Consider the following 24,084-nt stretch of genomic DNA (forward strand, 5'->3'; position numbering starts at 1 on the left):
AGGTTCTATAGAAAAATTTGCCTATAACTTAGTAAAATTTTGAACAACACAATTAACAAATTTAGTCTGTACCAGATAATATAGAGATATACTCTTTATTTATTTCTATAAAATTTCCATTATGGTTAACTGGTTTTGATATAGGATATTTTCATTAATTAGTTCCAACTATTTTCTAAATTCCATCATGATTTTTTTCTTTAAACTATGAGGTGCAATTTAAACTTTCATGTGTACTGCTTTCAAGTCCTTTTATATTGTTGATTTCTACTTTCATTGTGCTTTGGTAACAGAAAACACTCAGTGTAAGAGTAACTAGCTCTTAGAAGATTCCTATCATTCATGGATAAGTTGCATTGTCACTGATGTTGCCAGATGACAGTCTTCCTCAGTGTCTCCACAACTGCCTGAATTCTAAGTTCTATAATAAATCTTTTATTCTATATAACTCATATTGGTCCTGCTTCCTTAAACAAAGTATGACAGAAGCAGTATAATGTCAGTGTGGGGCCTTTTACATAGATCAACACTAAAATTAATATAATGTATTGATTAGGTATGCACCAGAAATAAATATTTGCTTATTTTTATTAATTCTTATTTTAATTATACATATTTGTAGGGCACAGTGTGAAAATTCAATAAAGGTTACAATGTATAATGATCAAGTCAGGATAGTAGCATTTTCCTCTCTGAATCGTTACTTTAGGTTTGAAGTCTTTGAGCTCTTCTTGTCTACCTACTCATAAATTATACAAATAAAACTTTTGTAAGAAAAAGACAGAAAAGTGAAAGAAATTAAGAAAGGAAAGAATAAAGGAAGGTAAGGAGAAAAGAGAAGGGAGGGGAGAGGAACAGACAGCTGCACATGGTAGCTCAGGTCTGCAAACAAGCACTCTGGGAGGCTAAGGGAGAAGCAGTAGAACTTCAAGAAAAGCCTGGAAATTTAGTGACTGTCTCAAAAAAAGAAAAGGTGGGGTGGGGAGGAAAGGCTGCTGATGTAGCTCAGCGAAGGCCCTGGGTTCAATCACCAGTTCTGAGGAAAAAAGAAAAGAAAAAAAAAAAAGGACAGGGTAAACACAAAATCCTTCTCTGCAAGGGAAGTAGGAATAAGAAAGAGAAGAAATAAGCAGTAGATTATCTGGTATTTGAAATGGTATCGCAGATCTTGAGATTGGAGAAATTCACTAGTGGTCATTTTATTACAGGTTGAGCATCACTTTTCCAAAATGCTTAGAACTAGGAATGCTTCAGATTTTACAATTTTTCGAATTTTGGAATATCTGCATAGACTTTCCTACTTGAGCATCTCTAATCAGAAAATCCAAAATATGAAAGCTTCAAAATCTAAAACTTTTCTGGACATTTCAAATTTCAGATTTTTAGATGAGAGGTTCAACCTGTATTTTGTTTCATAACATATATAATTATATAATTTTGTATGTGCTCAATAGTATATAAGAATAATAACAAACCGGTGAGAGATAAAAGGTATGAAAATAAAACTGAGTTAAGAAATAAGTAATTCAAAGGAGGCAGTATCTAGAACAGAAGGTACAGAGAAAACCTATCCTCAGAGTCAGCAAAGGTTGGATTTAGAAGCAAGCCACAGAGTAATAATTAGCCTAATTTAGAAGTAGAGAATGCCCTTATAGTACCCTGGGTTGCTTCCATAATAATTTGTCTATAATATATTTTGAAACTGCAATTAGTGAGAACTTAGTTTTGGATAAAGTTACAACAGGTTCCTAATACTGTTCTCACAGCCAGAGAAGCAATGGAATATCATGTTCCTATATCACTCTGATCAGTTACAATACAAGTGAAAAGAAAAATGTTTCAAATATTTGCAGTTGTGTTTCTTTCATTAGTTTCTCATTTTGGAACAGAAACTGATTATCACTATTTGGAGACAGATTTTTACATCAGTTAAAAAGACTAAATGTATTAAAAATCAATAGTTTAAAAGTTGTAATTTTTATAAATACTGCATCATAACGTCAAAAAATCCTGTAGAATAGCTCAGAATAAATTTCACACAGAACATTAACATCTCCTTGAGGAAAACTATAAAACTGTAACACTAGATGTAGAAGTCTTCAGTAAATATGGAAATATATCCTGTGCCTAAATGGAAATGTTATCATTGTGAAGCTGTTCATTCTTCTCAAATTTATAAATAGAAACAAAGCTTTAGTCAAAATTCTAATGGGATATTTTGGAGGAAAGGGAACTAAATTGATTTTTAAGACTATGCTGTAAAATAAATAATGAAAATAGAAAAATTGTCAAAATGAACAGTAGGTACGCTTTTGTACAGTCAGATATAAATGTCTATTATAAAGCTTCCGTGAATAAAACAGTATGTTACTAATTCTAATGATCAAATTAAAGAAGAACAAGAGTCAGGAAAAAGATCAGTACACATATAAGAATGTCATATATGGCATGTGTATCATTTAAAATCAGTGAGAAAGGAAAATTTTATTGAATAAATGTCATTTTAACAATTGTTAGGAAATAAGTTGAAAATTAGTCTCACATATAGTAAATTTCTATTAAATTTACATTTTGAATGGAGTAACTATTAATATGTAAGACCCAAATGTGGGAGCATTGTTTAAATCTGAATTTTGAAAGTCCTTTCAAGGGATGACAACAAGCTAAGAAACCATAAGGAAAAGACTTAACTATAAAAATCTAACTAAAGGTGTAGGGAAGGTGAGATGGGTAGGGGAAGGGTAATAAGGGAAAAGAAAAATGTGAGATAATGAAAAGATGGAAATAAAGTGTTTGTAGATGGGGAGGGGAGGAGAGGGTGAAGGGAGGGCAGGGGTAAGGGGAAAAATGAGAATCAAGACTTGTCATGTAGAGGTACAAGATCCCAGCAATGAATGTAACTGTACTGTATCCCTAAAATGTACCAATAAACTCAATTAAAGCTGAAAAAAAAAATCTAAAACTAAGGGCTGGGGATTTAGCTCAGTGGCACCACACCTGTGCAAGGTCCAGAGTTCGATCAACGGTACTGGGGAAAAAATTCTAAAACTTAAATGCAACAAAGATGGCATAAACAAAATAAAAATCAAATGACATATTGGAAAAACAATTACAATATACAATTCAGAATGTTTTGATATGAATACTGATGACATGTCTACAAAACTGGATAAAAATGGATAAAGAACATAAGCAAACAGAATACTCAAAAGTAAGCATAAATTATAAATATTTGACATGAACACATGCAAAAATACAACCATAACATAATATGATCCCCTCTTCTTAATCAGATTACTGAGCATTGATGGTACATAGCACAGGCAAAAAGTTAGGGAAGGAGGTGCAGAGGCACAAATATAGTTACATACAGGAAAATAAATTGTTATAGACTTTTCAAGGATAAATTCACAATGTTTACTGAAATTTTTAATCTCTAATCCATACAAATAATTGAGGAAAGGAAAGACAGACATGGAAGAACTCCATTGCAAAAGTATACAGTCATAGCTAAAAGCTACAAGAATCAGGCTGGGGATTTAGCTCAGTGCTTCCGTCACCTTATAACTTTACATAATATTGTGTTTACATTTTTTACAATATCCTATATAAAGCATATTTTCAGCTGGTCTACAATTTAAAGAAAAAATAATTCACATTAAAATAAAGAATAAATGTAGGGCATCAATATTTTTCATCTAATCCACTGAGTTCATCACTTCATTAATAAAACAAATTATTGCTAACATCTGAAATTCTTTTTTTGGTGGGGGTACCAGGGATCAAACTTGGGACCCTGTGCTTGTGAAGCAGGCGGCAGAACCACTGAGTTAAATCCCCAGCCCAACATGTGAAACTCTTAAAGTAGATAAGTCTAACATATACCACAGAATATTGCAAATTAAAATTTTTAGAAAAAGGACAACTAATTTCACGAAATGCATATTTAAAATATTAATATGAACTGTAGACCAAAAGTATTAATTTCTTTACTGAGATCTCAGCCATTGCCAACAGTACCTCTCTTTTTCATTGTAGTAAAAGAGACAAAAATACTTCCCTTTAATAAATGAAGGTATGAAATAGAACTCAAAAAGCGCTTTTTCACTAATATAAATATTTATTTGGGAAATTTAACCACTACTCACCATGTAGTTCAGCATCTAATACATCTAGAAGATAGAAGCTTATTGAATTCAGGAATCCCTCAATTCTTATACTTCACCAAATTTATAGTGCTGAGGAAATGAAGGGTTGGGAATAAGAAAAGGAAACACAAAATTTTAGTAGATAAAAGGAATCTCTAAGGTCATTTCTATTATTTATGTAATCAATGATTACATTAATACAATCATTATCACACAGCTAGCCCTGGAACTTTCTTCTAATGGGTGACTCAGTATTTTCTCTCTTCTATGATGCAACAGATCCCATCCTACCTCAAGTTAGTGGATTTCATCCCAATTTCAACCAAAAGAGTTTCTTGACATACATCATTCAGAGAAGTTGGTAAAAAATTTAGTCTGGCTTTGCAAAATAATTTTTAACCATCTGGATAGTTTCATTAACCTTCTCAAAACCCATATTGAAAATACAATGATTTTCCTGTGGTCAGATACTGTTTTGATGGTTCAGGATAAGTGAAGATACCCAACAGGAGGAAACTATTGAAGTTTCATAATAAAAGGCATAATTTAGTCTAGGAAACCAAAGCTATTTAGTTGTAAAACTCTTACATGAATTCTAAAGCTGCTAGTAAGAAAAGTTAAAGGTTATAATTTGCATTAGAGATAATGTATAATTTAGTCATACTTAGAATAAAAAAACTGAAAATTTTACAGGAACACAAATCTATAATCACTTGTTCCTGTTAGGGGGTTAAATTCACTCATTAACTAAATAAATATTATTATGTGACACAAAGTTATTCATGGAATTATTAACTATATAGAATTTTTAAAGGTAGTCCAAGTTCACTATACCAAGAATTATATTTTCATTTAATAAAGCAGATCTAAATCTAAACTATGTACCAAATAACTCTAAATCTCTCTTTTCCTGTTTGTACAAAGGTATAAATTCAACCCTAAAATCCAATTTCAGAAATAAAGATTGAAATATATATAAATCAGTTGTGTGATTAAATCGTACTTACGATTTTATATTTTATTTATTTAAACAAATTGGTTAACAAATAGACTTTCATAACTTAAAGGGAACTTAAATAATACATTTTAAATGCTAATTAACAATAGGTAGTTCAAAAACATATGATTTGTCTTTTATGAGACAATTTGTTTTGATCTTCAACTTCAAGATTATATGACTGAATGACTAGTTTTGCAAAATTTATCTATCACTTTGAATACATTATGTAGCAGTCACTTAAAAATTTAAATATATGGTCTTACTGATTGCATAAACCTGCATACTAATATTAGTTTAAATTGCCCTCAGTATAGTATATGACACAGTATAGGCAACCAGTAGTACTCACAGAATGAATACATAAATCTCTAATTATTTTAGCATCACCAAAAATATTTATAATGGCCTATCCCAAAGCACATTGATTCAATGACTCATTCAAAATTATCTGATCTTCATGTATTGCAAACTAAAAATACAAAAACTGAGCTAGAAAGAGTTTTAGTCTTGAACGTAGGTGACACTCCAAGACTTAAGTAAAGGTCTCACCTTTTTCACAGTATTTACTTTTTTATTTATCCTTTCAGTGAATATATTTAAATATACACAATGTATTTAGCACTATTCTAGGAAGTGAACCCACAGCAGAGAACAAGACAACTGTATTGTACTTGCTTGTTCCTATCTTTCTTACTTGTTGGGTACATTCACTAACTAAAAAAATATCAGGAACAAAGTAAGAAATAGTGCAATTAGATAAAGAAATAGCATGATGTGTTCCACACTCCATATCTGACCCCATAGCAGGCACTGTTAACTAATTAAGGTTGTTAACCCTTACAAGTCTAAATGTGACAAAATTATTTTAATCACAGTATTCACACAAGCCCTGACAAATAAACTGCAGTTAAAACACAAGTTAGAATGTCTATTTCTATTCCAACCTCTGAGTAGAAAGAAGGGAAGAGATATGCTATATTCTCATGTCAACAAATTCAGAAAAAAAATCCAAAAGTCCATTTAATGATGAGAAGACTGAATCAACTGTTGCCAAAAGACAATATATCTCTTCATAGGAAAGATGAGACTAGCAGCTTTCTTTGTTGAAAGCATTCTCTAAATCTTTGCATATGCTAAAGATCCAACTTGACCTAAGCAAAACAAACAAACAAACAAAAAGCAAACATATCTATTACTAGGAGAAAGAGAGATTAACAGAGCTTGGGGTGGCCCAGGAGCTCCAAACATGAGTGATGTATGGCATTGATACAGGAGAAATAAATGTGATTCCCAATCTGCAAGATGCCAGATACACTGAGTTTGTGTTCCCCAAAGTTGAAGAACGAATTATAAGGAACAACAGAGGTTAAGAACAGGAAAATGTATTGGGGAATAAGAATAAGGAATACGAATAGAGAATAAGGATGGGGAATAGAGATAGCTCCTGAGAAATTGGAGGGGTCCTGAATGGGTTGCCAATGATCCCATTTTTCTAAGAAAGTTTTATAGAGCAAAGCCACAAGGGGTGGGTACAACGTGGGTCAAGTTATAATCAACCAAAACAAGTACAAATATAGCTACTTAGCTAATATTGATTGAACAATAGGAAGGGCATATGGATAAAATCAGTAACCTTGGTAGACAATCTATAGTCTTGATCTTGTTTTTCGTCTTAGTAGTCTTAATCTTAGTAAGTGGGAGTTGTCCCACACCTAATGAGGTAATTGTTAATTAATATGGAAAATCTCAAAATAATGGTACCAATAATCTCAAGCTTCCTTAGGGAAGCAGGTAAATTAGGCCATTGTAACTTTAATCTTCAGATGTGCCTATAGCCAGGTTTTTTTGTTGTTTTTTTGTTTTGTTTTGTTTGGTTTGGTACTGGGGATTGAACTCAGGTCCTTGCACTTGCAAGGCAGGCCACTGAACCACTGAGCTAAATCCCTGGCTATAGCCAGTTTTTGATGTGTTTTCATTTTCTGCACAGACTCCCTCAAGTGCTTAACCCTGTCTGACTATATATTTTTACCTAAAGTGTCCATAATAGTATAAAGCAGAGCAGAAACTTCTGTTTCTTGGAATGCTTAGGAGACAAAGTTCTGCTAAAGGAAGGTGACTGTAATAAATACATGTTTTTATCTGTCCCTCTATTACAAGGGGGATAAATTAATACAAAGTGATCCTTATTCTAGTTAAATTCCTACTGAAACAGGTGAATTGACTTCAGTCTGTCTGCATAAAAGAAGAAAGGACAAATCCTATCTGAGAGAAAATAACATCAATCTCTCTTGCTATAGTTCTGGAATATAAAAATAAATATGAGACATACAAATGTAAATGAAAATAAACAGTGAGTAAATCAGATTACATAATACTTCCATAAATGTCATTGTAATAAACTGATGAAGACTTAAAATAATTAACATAATAATTTTAAATAAAGAAGAAAAATGAAGGACAGAATGGGAAAAAAAGAGTATATTCAAATATAACTAAAATCAATATAACAATCAAATGGAGCATTCTACAGCTGAAGAAATGCATATAAATTTAAAAGGTTTATAATAGGCTTAATATCTGCTTGGACAGTAGTAAATAAATTATTAGTTAACATAGAAGGAGAAAAGTATCCAAACCAAATCACAAAGTGAAAAAGAAATAGAAACACTAGAACTGAATAATAATGAATGTAGAACAAAAATTAATACTGAATGTGAACTAATGTGCATATAGTTGATATCTCAGGGGAAAAAAGGAACAGAAACAATATTTGAAAAGATATGGAAGAGAATTTTCCAAGTTTTACTAATACATTATCCAGAAAGCTAAGAATATCCATCACCCGAAGAAGTAGAATTGCAAAGAAAATCTATTTTCCAAATGTCATTAAATTGCTCAAAAACAAAGAAAAGAAAAAGTAAACTCAAACAGAAAAAAGGACATATCTTCAAAAAGAAAAAGTGAGACAGAGGGTTGGTCTTATTAAACAAACAATAGCAGACAAAGGTAATGGAATGGCATCTCTAAAGTACATAAAGGAAAACATAATTAAAACTGCTAGCCAAAGTATTATAGCTAGTGAAATTATTTTTCAAAATGTAAGTGAAATATGTTTTCAATCCTACTTTAAAAATGTAAAAGAATTTGCTGCTAAAAAGAAATATTAACAAAAAATTTGAGGCTGAAGGGAAATCATGGGAAATGAAAACATGCAAAAAAAGTAAAAACATTATAAAAGTGACATATGTAAAAGAATATTGATGATTTAAACATAGTATTTAATTATAATTTATGGAGCTCATAATGTATTACATATAAAATATGACATCAATAATAGTTCAAGAATGGAAGAAGCAAAATAAATAAAAAGTGCTATAAGATATTTGAATTCTTCCAAACATGATACAAAGATTAACTGTATTAAGACAAAGATATAGGTTTAAATCATTAAGACTACTCTTAAAGAATAAAGTAAAAATGATATTAACAGGAAACAAAATAAAAGACAAAGTATAATAAAAATATTAATTGATCTAAAGCAAAGCAGGAAACAATTTTAAAATACAGATGATTTTTTTTTAAAAAGCAACCTGGTACCATGTGTTGATTTATATCTGTGGCTGTATTTAATATAAATTGACTGATGATTCAAATAAAAGTCAAATTTTATTAAGATGCATTAAAACTCAAGCCCATCTATATACTATTTGCTAGAGGCACTTCACATAATTGAGTGGAGAAATACAGGAGGGAAAAGAAATGTACTAAGCATACATTAACAATAGAAACATATTATTACTATACGAATATCAGGGATAGAACTAGGATAGTACAAGCAAGTATAAGTATATCAGGCACTTAAAAGAGAAAAATATGTGGTTTCTAAATGGTAAGCCATTTAAGGCACAAAACTTAGAGTCATTTATTCTCAGATTTCTGCCAAGTACTCAGGAAAGACCGGAGAGTTTTTCCTTAAACTTGGCTCAAGTTCTGGAACTCAGACAAGTAGAATCTACAGCAAGATTTATTACTAAACATAAAAAAGAATACTTTATGATGATAAAATGGTGATCATCTTAAATTTGTATGTGCCTAAAATATGAACTTCCAAATATATTAATCAAAACCTGACATAGCTTAAACATCTACATACTTAGTAAAATCCATAATCGTTGATGGATAAATTTAAATATCACAGTCAGTAACAAAAAGAACTCACCTTGCAACAAAAGATTTAGAATACATAAGCTTTAAATAACATCCAAATATTTTCAAAAATTTACATCCAGCAGAAAACACATTTTTTACAGTCATGGGATATTTACCAAAACAGAAAACATTCTAGACAATAAGAAAAGTTTGAATATTCCCAGTGGATTAAAATCACATAGGATATGTTGTCCAACTATAACAGAATTATAGTAAAAAATCATAAAAATGATAGAGAATCCTCAAAGGCTTGCAAATTTAGCAGCACACTTCTAAATAACCAATGGTTGAAAGAATAGAAATGATAGTGTAAAGCTAATATGTTAAAATAGCAGTTAAATAGACATACAATGAGGTTCAAATATATATTATACTCATCCAAAGTTATCTTAATAACTAAATCAATACTACCTGTCCTAACCTTTGATTTTAATTAACATGTCATAGTGATCGCTGTATACTACAACAAAAATGCATTTTGTTATAGCATTTCACTATTTGGTAGAATATAGATTATTTATAAGTTTATTTTCAGCCATTTTGTGAGAAGGACTCCTACTATGTGCAATGAAGATATATTAGCTACTTTCCCATTACTGGGAAACAATATACCCAATACCCACAACTTCAAATAGAAGTTTATTCAGCTCACAATTTTCAGTGTGCTCAGATCATGAACCCAACGAGACAGAAGCAGCATGACGGAAAACCATGGCATAGTACAGCTGCTCACCTATGCACCATGGGAGCATAGGAAAAAAAGAGAAAATATGTCTTTCCAGGTCACACTCCCAGAAGCACTCATCAAGCTCAGCCTACAGTATTCTAAGGCTTCTCTATCTGTCATCTCCAAATCTTTCCAAAGTCCTTCAGCTAACCAGTTCCAAAGGCTTCGGGGGCTGGAGATTTGGCTCAGTGGTTCCACTGCCTGCTTTGTAAGTACAGGGTCTGAGTTAGATCCCCAGGACCAGAAAAAAAACAAAAAAAACAAAAAAAACACAAAGGCTTCTGAACCACATAATAAGGTGCAGTCAAGCAAAGACATTACTTTTCCAGTATGAGATTTTTAAATATCAATTTCCAAAAATGGGGGAATTGTACACAAAACCCACAGCTTAAAAGAGGAGGAGTTCATTTGGCTCAGTTTCTAGTGAATTCAGTCCATGTTTGGCTGGCTCTAAGGTGGAAATGGCATGGTATAAGGGCAGGGGCAGAACAGCTGCTCCCTCGGGCACCCAGGAATCAGAGAGGGAAAGGAGCAGGGGAAAAAACATACTCATCTAGGTCATTCCCACAGTGACCCACTGCTCTGGTCTGACCCCTTTTTTAGGGAAATTTTAGTTCTTCACTTGATCTTAGTCAAAATGCCTAGAAGTGATGACTATTTTAGTTCTTCACCATAACCGATACATAGTACAATGATTTTGTCATAATAACTAAATCTTGGAAGCAGCCTATATGGCTATCAACAGATGAGTGGTAAAGAATAGGTGGTATTTACAAACAATGGAGTACTATTTTGCCATAAAGAAAAACCTGACTCACTTGTACCAAAAAGGACGCACCTTGAGACTATCATGTTATGTGAAATAAATCAGATACATAACTTTAAATATCTCATGGTTTTTCTTATATGAAAAACCCAAAACATAAAAAAGAACAAAATAAAATACTGATCATAAAAAGTAGGGAGATAGATCTTTCTCTAGAAGGGGAAAGGATCAAGAGAATCAGGGAGGGGGAAGAAAGGAGAAAAAAGGGATGACAAAAGTTAAAGCTATGTTACATGCATATAACAACTCCCCACAAGGAATGTAAACACTAGGTACAGCAAACACGTACTAATAAAAATTTTAAAATATAATATCTATAGACTCCTAGAAGTAGAATGTTCAGAATTTGTGGTATTATTCTCTACAGTTGTCATATATAGATTTTTTTTGTTTTTCTAGTCAAATTTATTGAGGCATAACTTACAGACAATAAAATGCATCAAATTTGAAGGTGTAATCTGATGAATTTGCTAAACACACACACACACACACACACACACACACACCCTTTTATACTATAACCACAACTGAGATAAAGGACATTTGCTTTACCACAAAAGTTCTACTGTCTCCCTCTGCTTTCTAACACTGTGTATTAGATTTTTCTTTTCTAGGGTAGGGGAAAGGGAATAAGGGAAAAGAAAAAAATATGAGAAAATGAAAAAATGGAAATAAAGTGTTTGTAAATGGGGAGGGGAGGAGGGGATGAAGGGAGGGCAGGGACAAGGGGAAAAAATGAGAACCAAGACCTGTCATGTAATGGCACAAGATCCCAATAATGAATGTAACTGTACTGTATACTTAAAATGTACCAGTAAACTCAATAAAAAGAAAAAAAAAGGAATCAGAGTATGAGCTCTTTTGTACATGGTTTGTTTCACTCAGCTCAGTATAATATCGTATCCATCAGTAAACTTCTTTCTATTGATGAGTGCTATTCCATCGTGCGGATATACCACAATATAACAATATACATATTTATTGACCTGCTTATGGACATTTGGATCGTTTCTATTTAGAACCTACTACAAAAAGATCTGCTGAAGTTATTCAGGTAAACAATCTTCCTGCGGACATGTTTAAAATCCCTTGTTCACAACTGCACAATAAAATTATTCAGTCAACCATTAATGGACATATGATTATTTCAGTTTAGGGCTATTATAAAAAAATCTTATTTCATATATCTCACTTTGTGTTTGTGTAGTACTGGGTTTTGAACGCTGGCCTTACTGAACTACATCCCAGTCTTTTTTACAAATTTTTTTATTCTGAGAAAGGGTCTCACTAACTCATTGCATGTATTCTTAGGCATGTTTGCTCATATGCTATTTATTTTCCCTGGTTAAATACTAAGTAAAATTGCTAGATCATATGGTGAGTATACATATAGCCTTATTTTAAAAACTGTCAAACTATTTTTGCAGAGTTAATATGACATTTTACATTACCTTTAGTCAACAATTTTTTGGAGCTCCAGTTGCTCCAAATCTATACAGTCACATGTGAATTTGAGCCATTGTAGTAGATGTGCAGTGGTTTTAATTTTTATGTCCCTGATAATTTGCATGTCCATGCATTTATTAGCAATTTGTGTTTCTTTTCCAAAGTGTCTGTTAAAATCTTATGACCAATATTTAAATAGCCATCTTTGGTCATATTATTTAGTTGTACGAGGTAATCATATAATCTAGATGCAAGTCCTTTGTCAGATATATGTATTGGGAATGTTTTGTACGGTTTTTTTTTTTTTCATTTCTCTGAGTAGACCTTTTTAAAGATGATATTCCATTCACCCAGTTTTGATGGCTCATTATTTCTATACCTTACTCAGGAAATCTGATTAAAAGAAGGTTGCAGTTTCTCTAGTTCTTACTTCCATAAAATTTACAGTTTTAGCTTTTACATTTAGATCAATGATTTCAAGTTAATTTTGGGGTATATAGTATGAGGTAGAACTGTCCACCTACTTGAATAATTATTGAATAGATTTCTGCTGCTTTGCATAACTCTCACCTTTCCAGAGCCATTTCCTGAAATGTCAGCTTCTGCACACTCCCTTAACTCTGAGGATCTGTACTTTCAATTTATTTATGCCACTGTGCTCTCCTTGGGACTTCCTTCTGTACAATGAGGCCTTAAATTATTCTTCTGAGTAGAAATCCAGAATTACTGTAGATCTTACATTATTTTTCCCATTTCTCAGTTATCATAATCTGTCTTTATTATTCAAGGTCTTAAATTGTTTCGTTGTTTTGTCCAATTTTCCATATCTTTGTGAAAGCTGACTGAAGCCTGGCTACAAATGGAAGCCTTTGCACTTATAACTTAAACAATATTATCCTTTCTAAAGGGCCTCCACAAATAGGTCTATGGCAGTGGTAGCAAACCTATGGTATGCATGTTATTGTGCTTTTCTTTTAAAATAAAAGATGTTAATGTTGAGTTGTTCTTTTCTCACCTAAAATCTTAATATTCAGGTTTAATGTAGTGTTGGCACTTTGACATAAGTGGGCTCTTGGTTGATGTTAGGCACTCATCTCTAAAAGGTTCATCATTACTGGCCTATAGTGAACAATTGTAGACACACTCATCAACACTGATTATCATTTACATATTTTTTCCTGTCAGATACTGTGTAGTTTTTTTTGTTCTGATATAACAAAATACCACAGCAGGATCAATTGATACAACAAAAATTTATTGTCTTGTGCCACTGAAGACCACAAGTCCAAATTAATGGGTAAGAGAGGCATGTTCACTTTGAAACCTGTAGGGGAATTTATCTTTGTCTCTACCTAGCTCCTACTGGTTTGCTGACAATCTTGGCCTTCTTTGGATTACTTGTCTTAACTCAAATTTCTACCTTTGTAATCACATAACATTTTCCTTGTATTTTTCTGTTTTCTTATGGCTACACCGGTAATATTGGATTAAGAGAGACCACTCTATTTGATTGTGACCTCATATTATCTGATTATATGTGTAAATAAACCAATTTCCAAATAGGATCACATTCTGGGACATTAGATGTTAGAATTTCAACTTTTCTTTTTTTGGCTTCCTAACCAAAAAAATATATACATAAAAAAAAGAAAAAAATTAGTCTTTCAAGAAAAAGAAAGAAAGAAAAAACAAATTAGATCAAATATCCATATACAACTAACAAGTTTAAAACACAGAGATAAATCTACAACAACAAAACTTTTGGGAATAGAGTATAGGATTGTAGTCCAGGACACAAATGCATATAGGCTGAATGGCCCAGAAAACAAAGTAATAGTTTGTGGCTTCATTAGGACAGCTAAATCTATGAAAATTATTATGAAAGAGAATTCACTGGGGCTTTCAGAGCTTGCAGGAGCTGGCAACCCTGATGCAATGCTAGTCTTCAAGTCATAGTTGGCAGGTCTATCATCAGTTGTTAACTAAAAGTCTTAAAAATAGGGCAGGCTGTTTCATTGGATTGGTTCTGTGAGATAGTTTCTGGAGCCAGTGTCCCTAACCTGAGTGTTTTCTTCCCTTTTACACAAGATCCCAATAATGAATGTAACTGTACTGTATACTTAAAATGTACCAGTAAACTCAATAAAAAGAAAAAAAAAGGAATCAGAGTATGAGCTCTTTTGTACATGGTTTGTTTCACTCAGCTCAGTATAATATCGTATCCATCAGTAAACTTCTTTCTATTGATGAGTGCTATTCCATCGTGCGGATATACCACAATATAACAATATACATATTTATTGACCTGCTTATGGACATTTGGATCGTTTCTATTTAGAACCTACTACAAAAAGATCTGCTGAAGTTATTCAGGTAAACAATCTTCCTGCGGACATGTTTAAAATCCCTTGTTCACAACTGCACAATAAAATTATTCAGTCAACCATTAATGGACATATGATTATTTCAGTTTAGGGCTATTATAAAAAAATCTTATTTCATATATCTCACTTTGTGTTTGTGTAGTACTGGGTTTTGAACGCTGGCCTTACTGAACTACATCCCAGTCTTTTTTACAAATTTTTTTATTCTGAGAAAGGGTCTCACTAACTCATTGCATGTATTCTTAGGCATGTTTGCTCATATGCTATTTATTTTCCCTGGTTAAATACTAAGTAAAATTGCTAGATCATATGGTGAGTATACATATAGCCTTATTTTAAAAACTGTCAAACTATTTTTGCAGAGTTAATATGACATTTTACATTACCTTTAGTCAACAATTTTTTGGAGCTCCAGTTGCTCCAAATCTATACAGTCACATGTGAATTTGAGCCATTGTAGTAGATGTGCAGTGGTTTTAATTTTTATGTCCCTGATAATTTGCATGTCCATGCATTTATTAGCAATTTGTGTTTCTTTTCCAAAGTGTCTGTTAAAATCTTATGACCAATATTTAAATAGCCATCTTTGGTCATATTATTTAGTTGTACGAGGTAATCATATAATCTAGATGCAAGTCCTTTGTCAGATATATGTATTGGGAATGTTTTGTACGGTTTTTTTTTTTTTCATTTCTCTGAGTAGACCTTTTTAAAGATGATATTCCATTCACCCAGTTTTGATGGCTCATTATTTCTATACCTTACTCAGGAAATCTGATTAAAAGAAGGTTGCAGTTTCTCTAGTTCTTACTTCCATAAAATTTACAGTTTTAGCTTTTACATTTAGATCAATGATTTCAAGTTAATTTTGGGGTATATAGTATGAGGTAGAACTGTCCACCTACTTGAATAATTATTGAATAGATTTCTGCTGCTTTGCATAACTCTCACCTTTCCAGAGCCATTTCCTGAAATGTCAGCTTCTGCACACTCCCTTAACTCTGAGGATCTGTACTTTCAATTTATTTATGCCACTGTGCTCTCCTTGGGACTTCCTTCTGTACAATGAGGCCTTAAATTATTCTTCTGAGTAGAAATCCAGAATTACTGTAGATCTTACATTATTTTTCCCATTTCTCAGTTATCATAATCTGTCTTTATTATTCAAGGTCTTAAATTGTTTCGTTGTTTTGTCCAATTTTCCATATCTTTGTGAAAGCTGACTGAAGCCTGGCTACAAATGGAAGCCTTTGCACTTATAACTTAAACAATATTATCCTTTCTAAAGGGCCTCCACAAATAGGTCTATGGCAGTGGTAGCAAACCTATGGTATGCATGTTATTGTGCTTTTCTTTTAAAATAAAAGATGTTAATGTTGAGTTGTTCTTTTCTCACCTAAAATCTTAATATTCAGGTTTAATGTAGTGTTGGCACTTTGACATAAGTGGGCTCTTGGTTGATGTTAGGCACTCATCTCTAAAAGGTTCATCATTACTGGCCTATAGTGAACAATTGTAGACACACTCATCAACACTGATTATCATTTACATATTTTTTCCTGTCAGATACTGTGTAGTTTTTTTTGTTCTGATATAACAAAATACCACAGCAGGATCAATTGATACAACAAAAATTTATTGTCTTGTGCCACTGAAGACCACAAGTCCAAATTAATGGGTAAGAGAGGCATGTTCACTTTGAAACCTGTAGGGGAATTTATCTTTGTCTCTACCTAGCTCCTACTGGTTTGCTGACAATCTTGGCCTTCTTTGGATTACTTGTCTTAACTCAAATTTCTACCTTTGTAATCACATAACATTTTCCTTGTATTTTTCTGTTTTCTTATGGCTACACCGGTAATATTGGATTAAGAGAGACCACTCTATTTGATTGTGACCTCATATTATCTGATTATATGTGTAAATAAACCAATTTCCAAATAGGATCACATTCTGGGACATTAGATGTTAGAATTTCAACTTTTCTTTTTTTGGCTTCCTAACCAAAAAAATATATACATAAAAAAAAGAAAAAAATTAGTCTTTCAAGAAAAAGAAAGAAAGAAAAAACAAATTAGATCAAATATCCATATACAACTAACAAGTTTAAAACACAGAGATAAATCTACAACAACAAAACTTTTGGGAATAGAGTATAGGATTGTAGTCCAGGACACAAATGCATATAGGCTGAATGGCCCAGAAAACAAAGTAATAGTTTGTGGCTTCATTAGGACAGCTAAATCTATGAAAATTATTATGAAAGAGAATTCACTGGGGCTTTCAGAGCTTGCAGGAGCTGGCAACCCTGATGCAATGCTAGTCTTCAAGTCATAGTTGGCAGGTCTATCATCAGTTGTTAACTAAAAGTCTTAAAAATAGGGCAGGCTGTTTCATTGGATTGGTTCTGTGAGATAGTTTCTGGAGCCAGTGTCCCTAACCTGAGTGTTTTCTTCCCTTTTCCATGGTTCTATGGTTCCAGATTTTGTTTCAGTGGGAAATAGTAGGTATAACTTAATTTTGCATTAAACATTTCAAAACATATCATGTATCATGAAATATAGATTGGCAAATTGTGGAAAGTTGTAGAATTTGAGAATTGCAAAATAATAAATTTGTGTCAGCTGCCACTATATTTGTTAAGACAGCAATAGAAAACTAATATAACCTATTTATTTAATCTTGATTTTACCCCAGGGTTAAAAGACCTTCCATTCTGAGAACATATAATCTCTATTTCTTGAACAAGTGAGGATCATATTACCAAGAAGGAAGGTGTGGGTAGCAGGGAGAATAGCAATGAGCAGTGCCTAGCACAAATGACTAATCTAGATTTGATCTGTTTCCAGTCCAGCCTCAGATTCTACCCTATGCTGCATGACTGGGAGTTCTTATTCTAAAGGATGTATCTTAATTACTTTCCTCATTGCTGAGACACAAAAATGGACATCCTCAACTTAAGTTTATTGTGGCTCATTTTGTAGAGGTTTCAATATATGCTTGGGTGGCTGCAAGGCAGGAGAGTATGGCAGAGGGGAGTATTGGAGGAGAAACTGTTCTCATCATGGCAGCTGCAGGGAAGCAGTGTCAAGGGAGATGGGAAAGGAGATGCACATTCCAGGTCACGCCCACAGTGACTTGCCTCTTCCAATAGAGCCTTATCTCCTAAGAGGAAGTCAGCTATAATGCCCTATAATTCAATCATTTTCAAAATGCCCATTTATGACATATGAGGCTTCAAGGAAATATCTACATATAAACCATAACAAGTGATCTTCTGCTCCTATGCTTTTAGTAATTCTGTTCCTTCTACCTTGAATATCCATAGCCTACTGCTTTTCATTGTGTCATTAACCTATGTCTGTTAGTCTTCAAAACACGGCTCAGACATATTCTCTTCCAGCAAACTTTCTCTTCTAGTTAAAAGTATAGTCTTAAATTCTGTTTCTGACTTCTGTCTTTACTGAAATTGGGAAATATGCCCTATCAAATTGAGTGTTGACCATTCTCTCCTTTTTTGTTTTGTGAGCAGCTACTACTGTTTGAACATAGTAACTGCTCAATATTTGTTAAAACTTAATTACACCTAACAGTATTCATGAAATTATTCCTTAAATTATGATTATTCACATTTTTACTGAATTGTACTCACTATAAACATATACTTTTCATATTTTACATATTTTTAAAACACAAAGTGGTTTTAATGTCCTAAATGGCCAATACTTGTTAAAGGACCTGTCTATACAGGCAATTCTGGTCCCTTATGACTTAATTCAAGAGAAACCTGAGGGGTTTTGTTCTGTTTTTTAATGATCCCCTTTGGTGTTAGTAATCGAAAAAAAAAAAACTGTCCCTGTTTTCTTTTCTTTTCTTTTTTCTTTTTTTTGTCCCTGTATTCTTGCTAAATTGTATTGAGTAAAGATTACAGTAATTTTAATTCATTTACCTCAAAACAAAAGCAGAGGCCCAAAGATCTGTTAGGTCTCAGCACAAGGAGTAGGAACATCATACTAGACCTCTGTAGGCCAGTACTGTGTCAAGGGGTCTTCTGGGGAGGCTGATGGGATTGGACCGGGGTGCACGAGTGGGGGATGAGGTACAGAGAAACTCTTTAACCTAAATCATAACCAAGGGAGCACGCTTTAAAAGGGAGAATGAAAGGACAAAGGCCCATACTGTACCTGATTAAGGACAGAACCCAAGAAAGCAATATCCTGAGGGTACCCACTCTCCACTCCCTCAATGGGGTAGGCAAAGTCCAGAACTACACTTCCCGGAAAGCAAAGCGCCGGGAGAGGGCTGACGTGAATTATTACCTCAGGTTGGTTCGGGCGTTTTCAAGTTTGATTATACACTGTAAACTCCAGTTATGCGTTGGATGGCTTCCGCCTCATCCTAATTGGCTTGGTAGCCTCTTCGTGTGAAGGCGGCTCTGATGTCACTGGCAGCTGTTGAATGGCGGCGGTCGGCCGACCAGCCTCTCGGTAGTTGAAGTCCGTGCTGGGATCGGAGAGGTAGCGTCTAGAGCTGGATTAGAGCCTTCGGACTACATTTCCCAGAGGGCAGCGGGGCGGCCGGCGGTGCTGGGGCGGAGATTTGTGTACTGTGCAGTCATCCCAAGCCTCTTAAACGGGACTGTAATGGCCGGAGAAATGACGATCTTAGGTTAGTGCCCAACGGGTTCCTGTTCTCTTTCGCCCTGTCGGGCGTTGAGGAGGTGGGCATGCCAGAGTGGGCGGGGTGGTTGTTTCACCTACTGTATCCCTATGACGCAGTAGGAGAGAAATTGGAAAGGTGACTTACAGAGGGTTTGGGGATGTTCGCAGCAGGTGGGAGCGTTTCTTTGAGGTATGGGCCCGAGTAGGCCCTAATAAGAGAACTGGCTGCGTCTGTCTAAAGGCCTTCGAACTGAGCGACGTGTTCTTTCCAACCCAAACTCAGCTTAGAATTACTGGCTGAAGTCGAGCCTCCCAAGACCCCTTTTGTAGAAGAGAGGGGAAGGCGCAGCATCAGCATCCGGAGCTGTAGGCTTTTAGGATGTTGAGTTTGAGGAGATTCGGGCTCCGGTACGCTTTACACCAAATCGCCTTGGGAATTACCTTCCTCGCCCAAAAGTGATGAAATGCATCTGGTGCAAAAGGAAAGTGGGATTGGCACTAGGTTTCATTTTTTTTCGAGTGAGGATGAACTGACAGTAATACAGTCCTGCAGACTGACGTTTAGGGTGTATGTAAGGTGAGTGGTAGCAGGTGTATAGCACCTTCTGAAACTACAGAAGGCAGTTTTAGCTTTACAATAACAAAGCTTTTGATGTGAGAATTTCAATAAAGGAGTTCCTTTTTAGTAATGATGATTAAAGATGTTTAGAAAGCTATAAAATTAAGTATCAATTAATCAAAGAATTCTACCATATCTGGCTCTTGCTTCAAATGGTTTTTCCTGTGACTATCGGCAGTATTATTATTGAAATAGAATACATTTTATTTCTTTCTTCTCTTGTTAGTGAACTACATAAACACACAGGCTTTTTGTGTTGTCATTACTTCATTTTAAATTATAGCCAGTTTACATTATGAAAAACTTGATGTATGAGAGAAGTGTTACTAGTCCTATAAACTAAAATATTTTGAGATTTATATTTTTGGTCTTGTTTCACGAAGTGATAATAAGAGTTCTTTGCTAAAGTTATTTAGTAAATTGTAGTTGTCTGATAAAACGTATCTTTTAATTTACCTATTTTCAGGATCAGCCGTTTTGACTCTCCTGTTGGCTGGCTATTTGGCACAACAGTATTTACCATTGCCCACTCCTAAAGTAATTGGCATTGACCTGGGTACCACCTATTGTTCTGTTGGAGTGTTTTTTCCTGGCACAGGAAAAGTAAAGGTAATTCCAGATGAAAATGGTCATATCAGCATACCCAGCATGGTGTCCTTTACTGACCACGATGTGTATGTGGGATATGAGAGCTTAGAGCTGGCAGATTCAAATCCTCAAAACACAATATATGATGCCAAAAGATTCATAGGTAAGATTTTCACTCCTGAGGAACTCGAGGCTGAAGTTGGCAGATACCCATTTAAGGTAAGAGATTAATCTAAAATCTTTCTTAATGTCTGTTACACCTGCTTCAATTTCTGTTTTGATAGCACATTACAAAACATCCTGTCTCAACTAGCTTAATCTCCATGAAAGTTACATTAGTTCACGTAAGAAATTCCACAGTTGCTCCACGGTGGGCTAATTCATTGACTCCCCAGTGCTATCAAGGATTTAGAGCCTTAACACGTGCTTCTCTGCCATCCTCAGAATGTCTCTTTGGCTCTTTCCAGGTAGCAGGATTGTTCATGAAACATCATGTACTTACTATACATAAGTATTGTTTGTGTGTGTGTGTATACATGATTATATACATAAAAAGAGCACATACTAGACATGATGTTTTCTGACTTATTTGAAACTCATTATTATGTCATATATGGTTCGGAAGTTTGCATCATCTGTAATGATTGTGTGAAATAACTATTTTATTTAATGATTAGTCCCCTATCCGTATACAATTTCTTATTTTCCTGATATCACAATAATGTTGGAGGTTGGGCAAGTATGCACTTGTAGGTTTGTTACTTTGTTCTTTTTTAGCTTCTTAGTCTTATAATCTTCATGTAATGACAAAATAATCTAAAGCTATACATGTCCTCTAAATTAAAGTTTTGGGTACTTTACTCATCTAAGAGTTATTTTATGTTATAATTTTTAATTGATCTGATTCTGTTATTTGTGATGGTATTGATATCTTTGCATGTCTTATTAATAATATCTGTGTAGCTTGGTTTAATTTTTCCCAGCCTGGTGAAATAACTTTGTAGGAAATAAGATTTTCTTGATTGAAGCCCATTTATAAGATTTGTAATAAAAATTCTTTAATTCCTCAGGTTGATTCTCTTTACTATTGCTATTAATGTAATTTGTTGGTAAAACTAGGCTAGTATGTTCTTAGAGTTAATCTAGCTTTTAAATGAAAACCAGCATTAGCCTGGATAATGACTTAACATACAATACATACTTTCATGGAATTAAGAAGGTAAGTGATATTTGCTTCTTGGAGAACATAATAAAGTACTAAAATTTTTCTTTTAGATAGCTATTAGTTTTAGAAACAAATTAAATGGGAAAAAAGAAAGAAAAGATGCTAAATTACAGTCATGGTTGAGCAATGTTATCCCTTATACATTAATCTACCTTTATCTGTGATTTTGCATTTTACAGTTTCACTTTCCACTATCCAAAAATATTGATGCAATATTTCAGAAATAAATTATTCATAAATTTTAAATTGTGCACCATTCCTAGCATGACGAAATTTTGTACCATCCTATTCAGTCCCACCTAGATTGTATCATTCTTTTGTCTGTTGTGTGTGCTGCCCATCCATTAGTCACATAGTTGTAGCCATCTTGGTTATCAGATGAGATATCCATTTACTTGTGTTCAAATAATTATCACAAAATGTAAGAGTGGAAAGAGTGTAGCAAAATATAGTGGTAAATAGAGAATAGGAAGTGGGCCATTGTGACCAGTGCAGTTAGGAAGTCACAGATCTCCAGCGAAAGGTATTATGATACTTAGGAAGTTCTACTGGCAATTTAGAAATGCCATAAAATGCCTTCTTTAAGTGAAAAGTTAGCCATTGAAAGTTGGTCTTAATACATATCCCCTGCAGATAAAACAAAGCATTCTTTCATTCATTAAACAAATATGTAATAAGAATATGTTGTAATAAATTTTATTGTGCTCTTGAAAACTATAATGTGAATTCATTTTGTAGATTTTTAAGTGTAGCATTTTAATAAGTTCTAGTCTTATCAAATGACTGGTAGATTATAATAAATGGTATAACTTTTAAAGATAAAAGTAAATTTTTATTAAGTCTACATATATTTAACTATATATGTACATAGATACATACTTCTACTTTTCTTTTAATATTCTTTACAGGTGTTAAACAAAGATGGAATGGCTGAGTTTTCCGTGACAAGTAATAAGACCATCACCGTTTCCCCAGAATATGTTGGTTCGCGACTGTTGTTGAAATTAAAGCAAATGGCAGAGAAATATCTTGGAATGCCAGTTGTTAATGCTGTCATTTCTGTACCAGCAGAATTTGACCTGAAACAGAGAAGTTCAACAGTTGAAGCTGCTAAACTTGCAGGTAACAGCACCCTTTCCTGAGTTGTATTTTTCTCAAAATTTTGTTTAGTTTGAAAATCTAATGTGGTAGATTTATCATTTTATAAATCACAGATGTAGGCACATAAAATAGGTGGTAGGTAAATTAGGTGAATTTTTATATAGATTTTAAATGATCATTATGAAAGCTCTTATCAATTTGCATATTTCAAAAGAAGAGCCTATCAGACACATGACAACGGCTGAGAGAGAATACACGGACACATATAGTGAGGGATTTTTTCTTCTGAAACTCAGTGTTAAAGCGAATGTAATGTTTTCAGAAAAAATCTGAAGCAAAAGATAATTCATTTAAGCTATTCAACAAATACTGAATCCCTTAGCAAATAACAGGTAAATCCTGTTATGTAGATCATATTTGAAGGGAAGCAGAATAAGCATAAAATAAACATAAAATCAAGTTTAATGGTTAGGTTCAACGTTGACCTTATGAGGAAATTTGATTCAATTCTCATCCATTTGGGTTTGTGACCAGGGTCACAGAATGAAGTTCGTGAAGCAAGATACCTCTGTATTGACATTTTGGGCAGGATAATTCTTTGTTGCAAGGAACTATCCTGTGCAACAGGCAGTTTTCAGCATCTCTAGTCTCTACTTGGTAGATACTAGCTGCATCCTTTCCCCCCAAGTGATAATAGTAAAATATGCTTTCATTCATTGCCATGTCTCCTGGGAAAAAAATACTTCTAGTTGAGAAACACCAATAAAGATGTATATGCAAAAATAACATGCTGTACAAAAGAAGAGCAGGGTGAAGGGATTGCTGGTGATGGTCAGGGGATGGGGACCTTAAGTTTTATTCTTTTCCTTAAGTTAGTCAGGAAAGTTTCTTTCAGCAAGACTTGACCGAAGTGAGGTAGTTAGCCATGGAGACACATGGAGGAAGTGGACAATATAGGGAATGGAAACAGTGCAACAAAATACAGTGGGAATTTGGTGGTATGATAAAGGATAGGAAGTTGGCTGGTGTGACCAGTACAAAATTATGAATTCACAGAGCTACAGAGAAAGGTATTAAGAGTTCTTTAGAGTTTGAATGTTGTTATGGCTCCTGAAAGATAATGTCTTTTTTTTTTTTTTTTTTTTTTTTT

At 33.7% G+C, this 24,084-nt stretch overlaps 1 protein-coding gene and 1 long non-coding RNA gene across 3 annotated transcripts in view; one reads left to right on the forward strand and one right to left on the reverse strand.

Annotated features, from left to right (window-relative positions):
* Positions 1-19,620, reverse strand: part of LOC104877264 — a 314,343-nt gene extending 294,723 nt beyond the window's left edge. Inside the window, exons 1-3 of one of the 2 annotated variants that reach the window (XR_784552.2) lie at positions 19,547-19,620; positions 19,060-19,378; positions 4,149-4,238 (exon numbers count right to left, since the gene is read on the reverse strand). This is a non-coding gene — a long non-coding RNA (uncharacterized LOC104877264). Of the gene's footprint in view, positions 1-4,148; positions 4,239-19,059; positions 19,379-19,546 lie in introns of those variants that run through there. The other variant, XR_004518792.1, reaches the window with a different exon arrangement.
* The window catches only part of Hspa13 (heat shock protein family A (Hsp70) member 13), an 8,964-nt gene continuing 4,175 nt past the window's right edge, over positions 19,296-24,084 (forward strand). Inside the window, exons 1-3 of the mRNA XM_010645665.3 lie at positions 19,296-19,408; positions 20,487-20,827; positions 22,742-22,955. Coding sequence (XP_010643967.1) covers positions 19,384-19,408; positions 20,487-20,827; positions 22,742-22,955 — 580 coding nt within the window. The 5' untranslated portion in view covers positions 19,296-19,383. The remainder of the gene's footprint in view (positions 19,409-20,486; positions 20,828-22,741; positions 22,956-24,084) is intronic.

The sequence above is a fragment of the Fukomys damarensis genome, unplaced genomic scaffold (genome assembly GCF_012274545.1).
Source record: "Fukomys damarensis isolate Sample0158 unplaced genomic scaffold, DMR_v1.0_HiC HiC_scaffold_24, whole genome shotgun sequence".
In the NCBI taxonomy this organism is placed as follows: domain Eukaryota; kingdom Metazoa; phylum Chordata; class Mammalia; order Rodentia; family Bathyergidae; genus Fukomys; species Fukomys damarensis.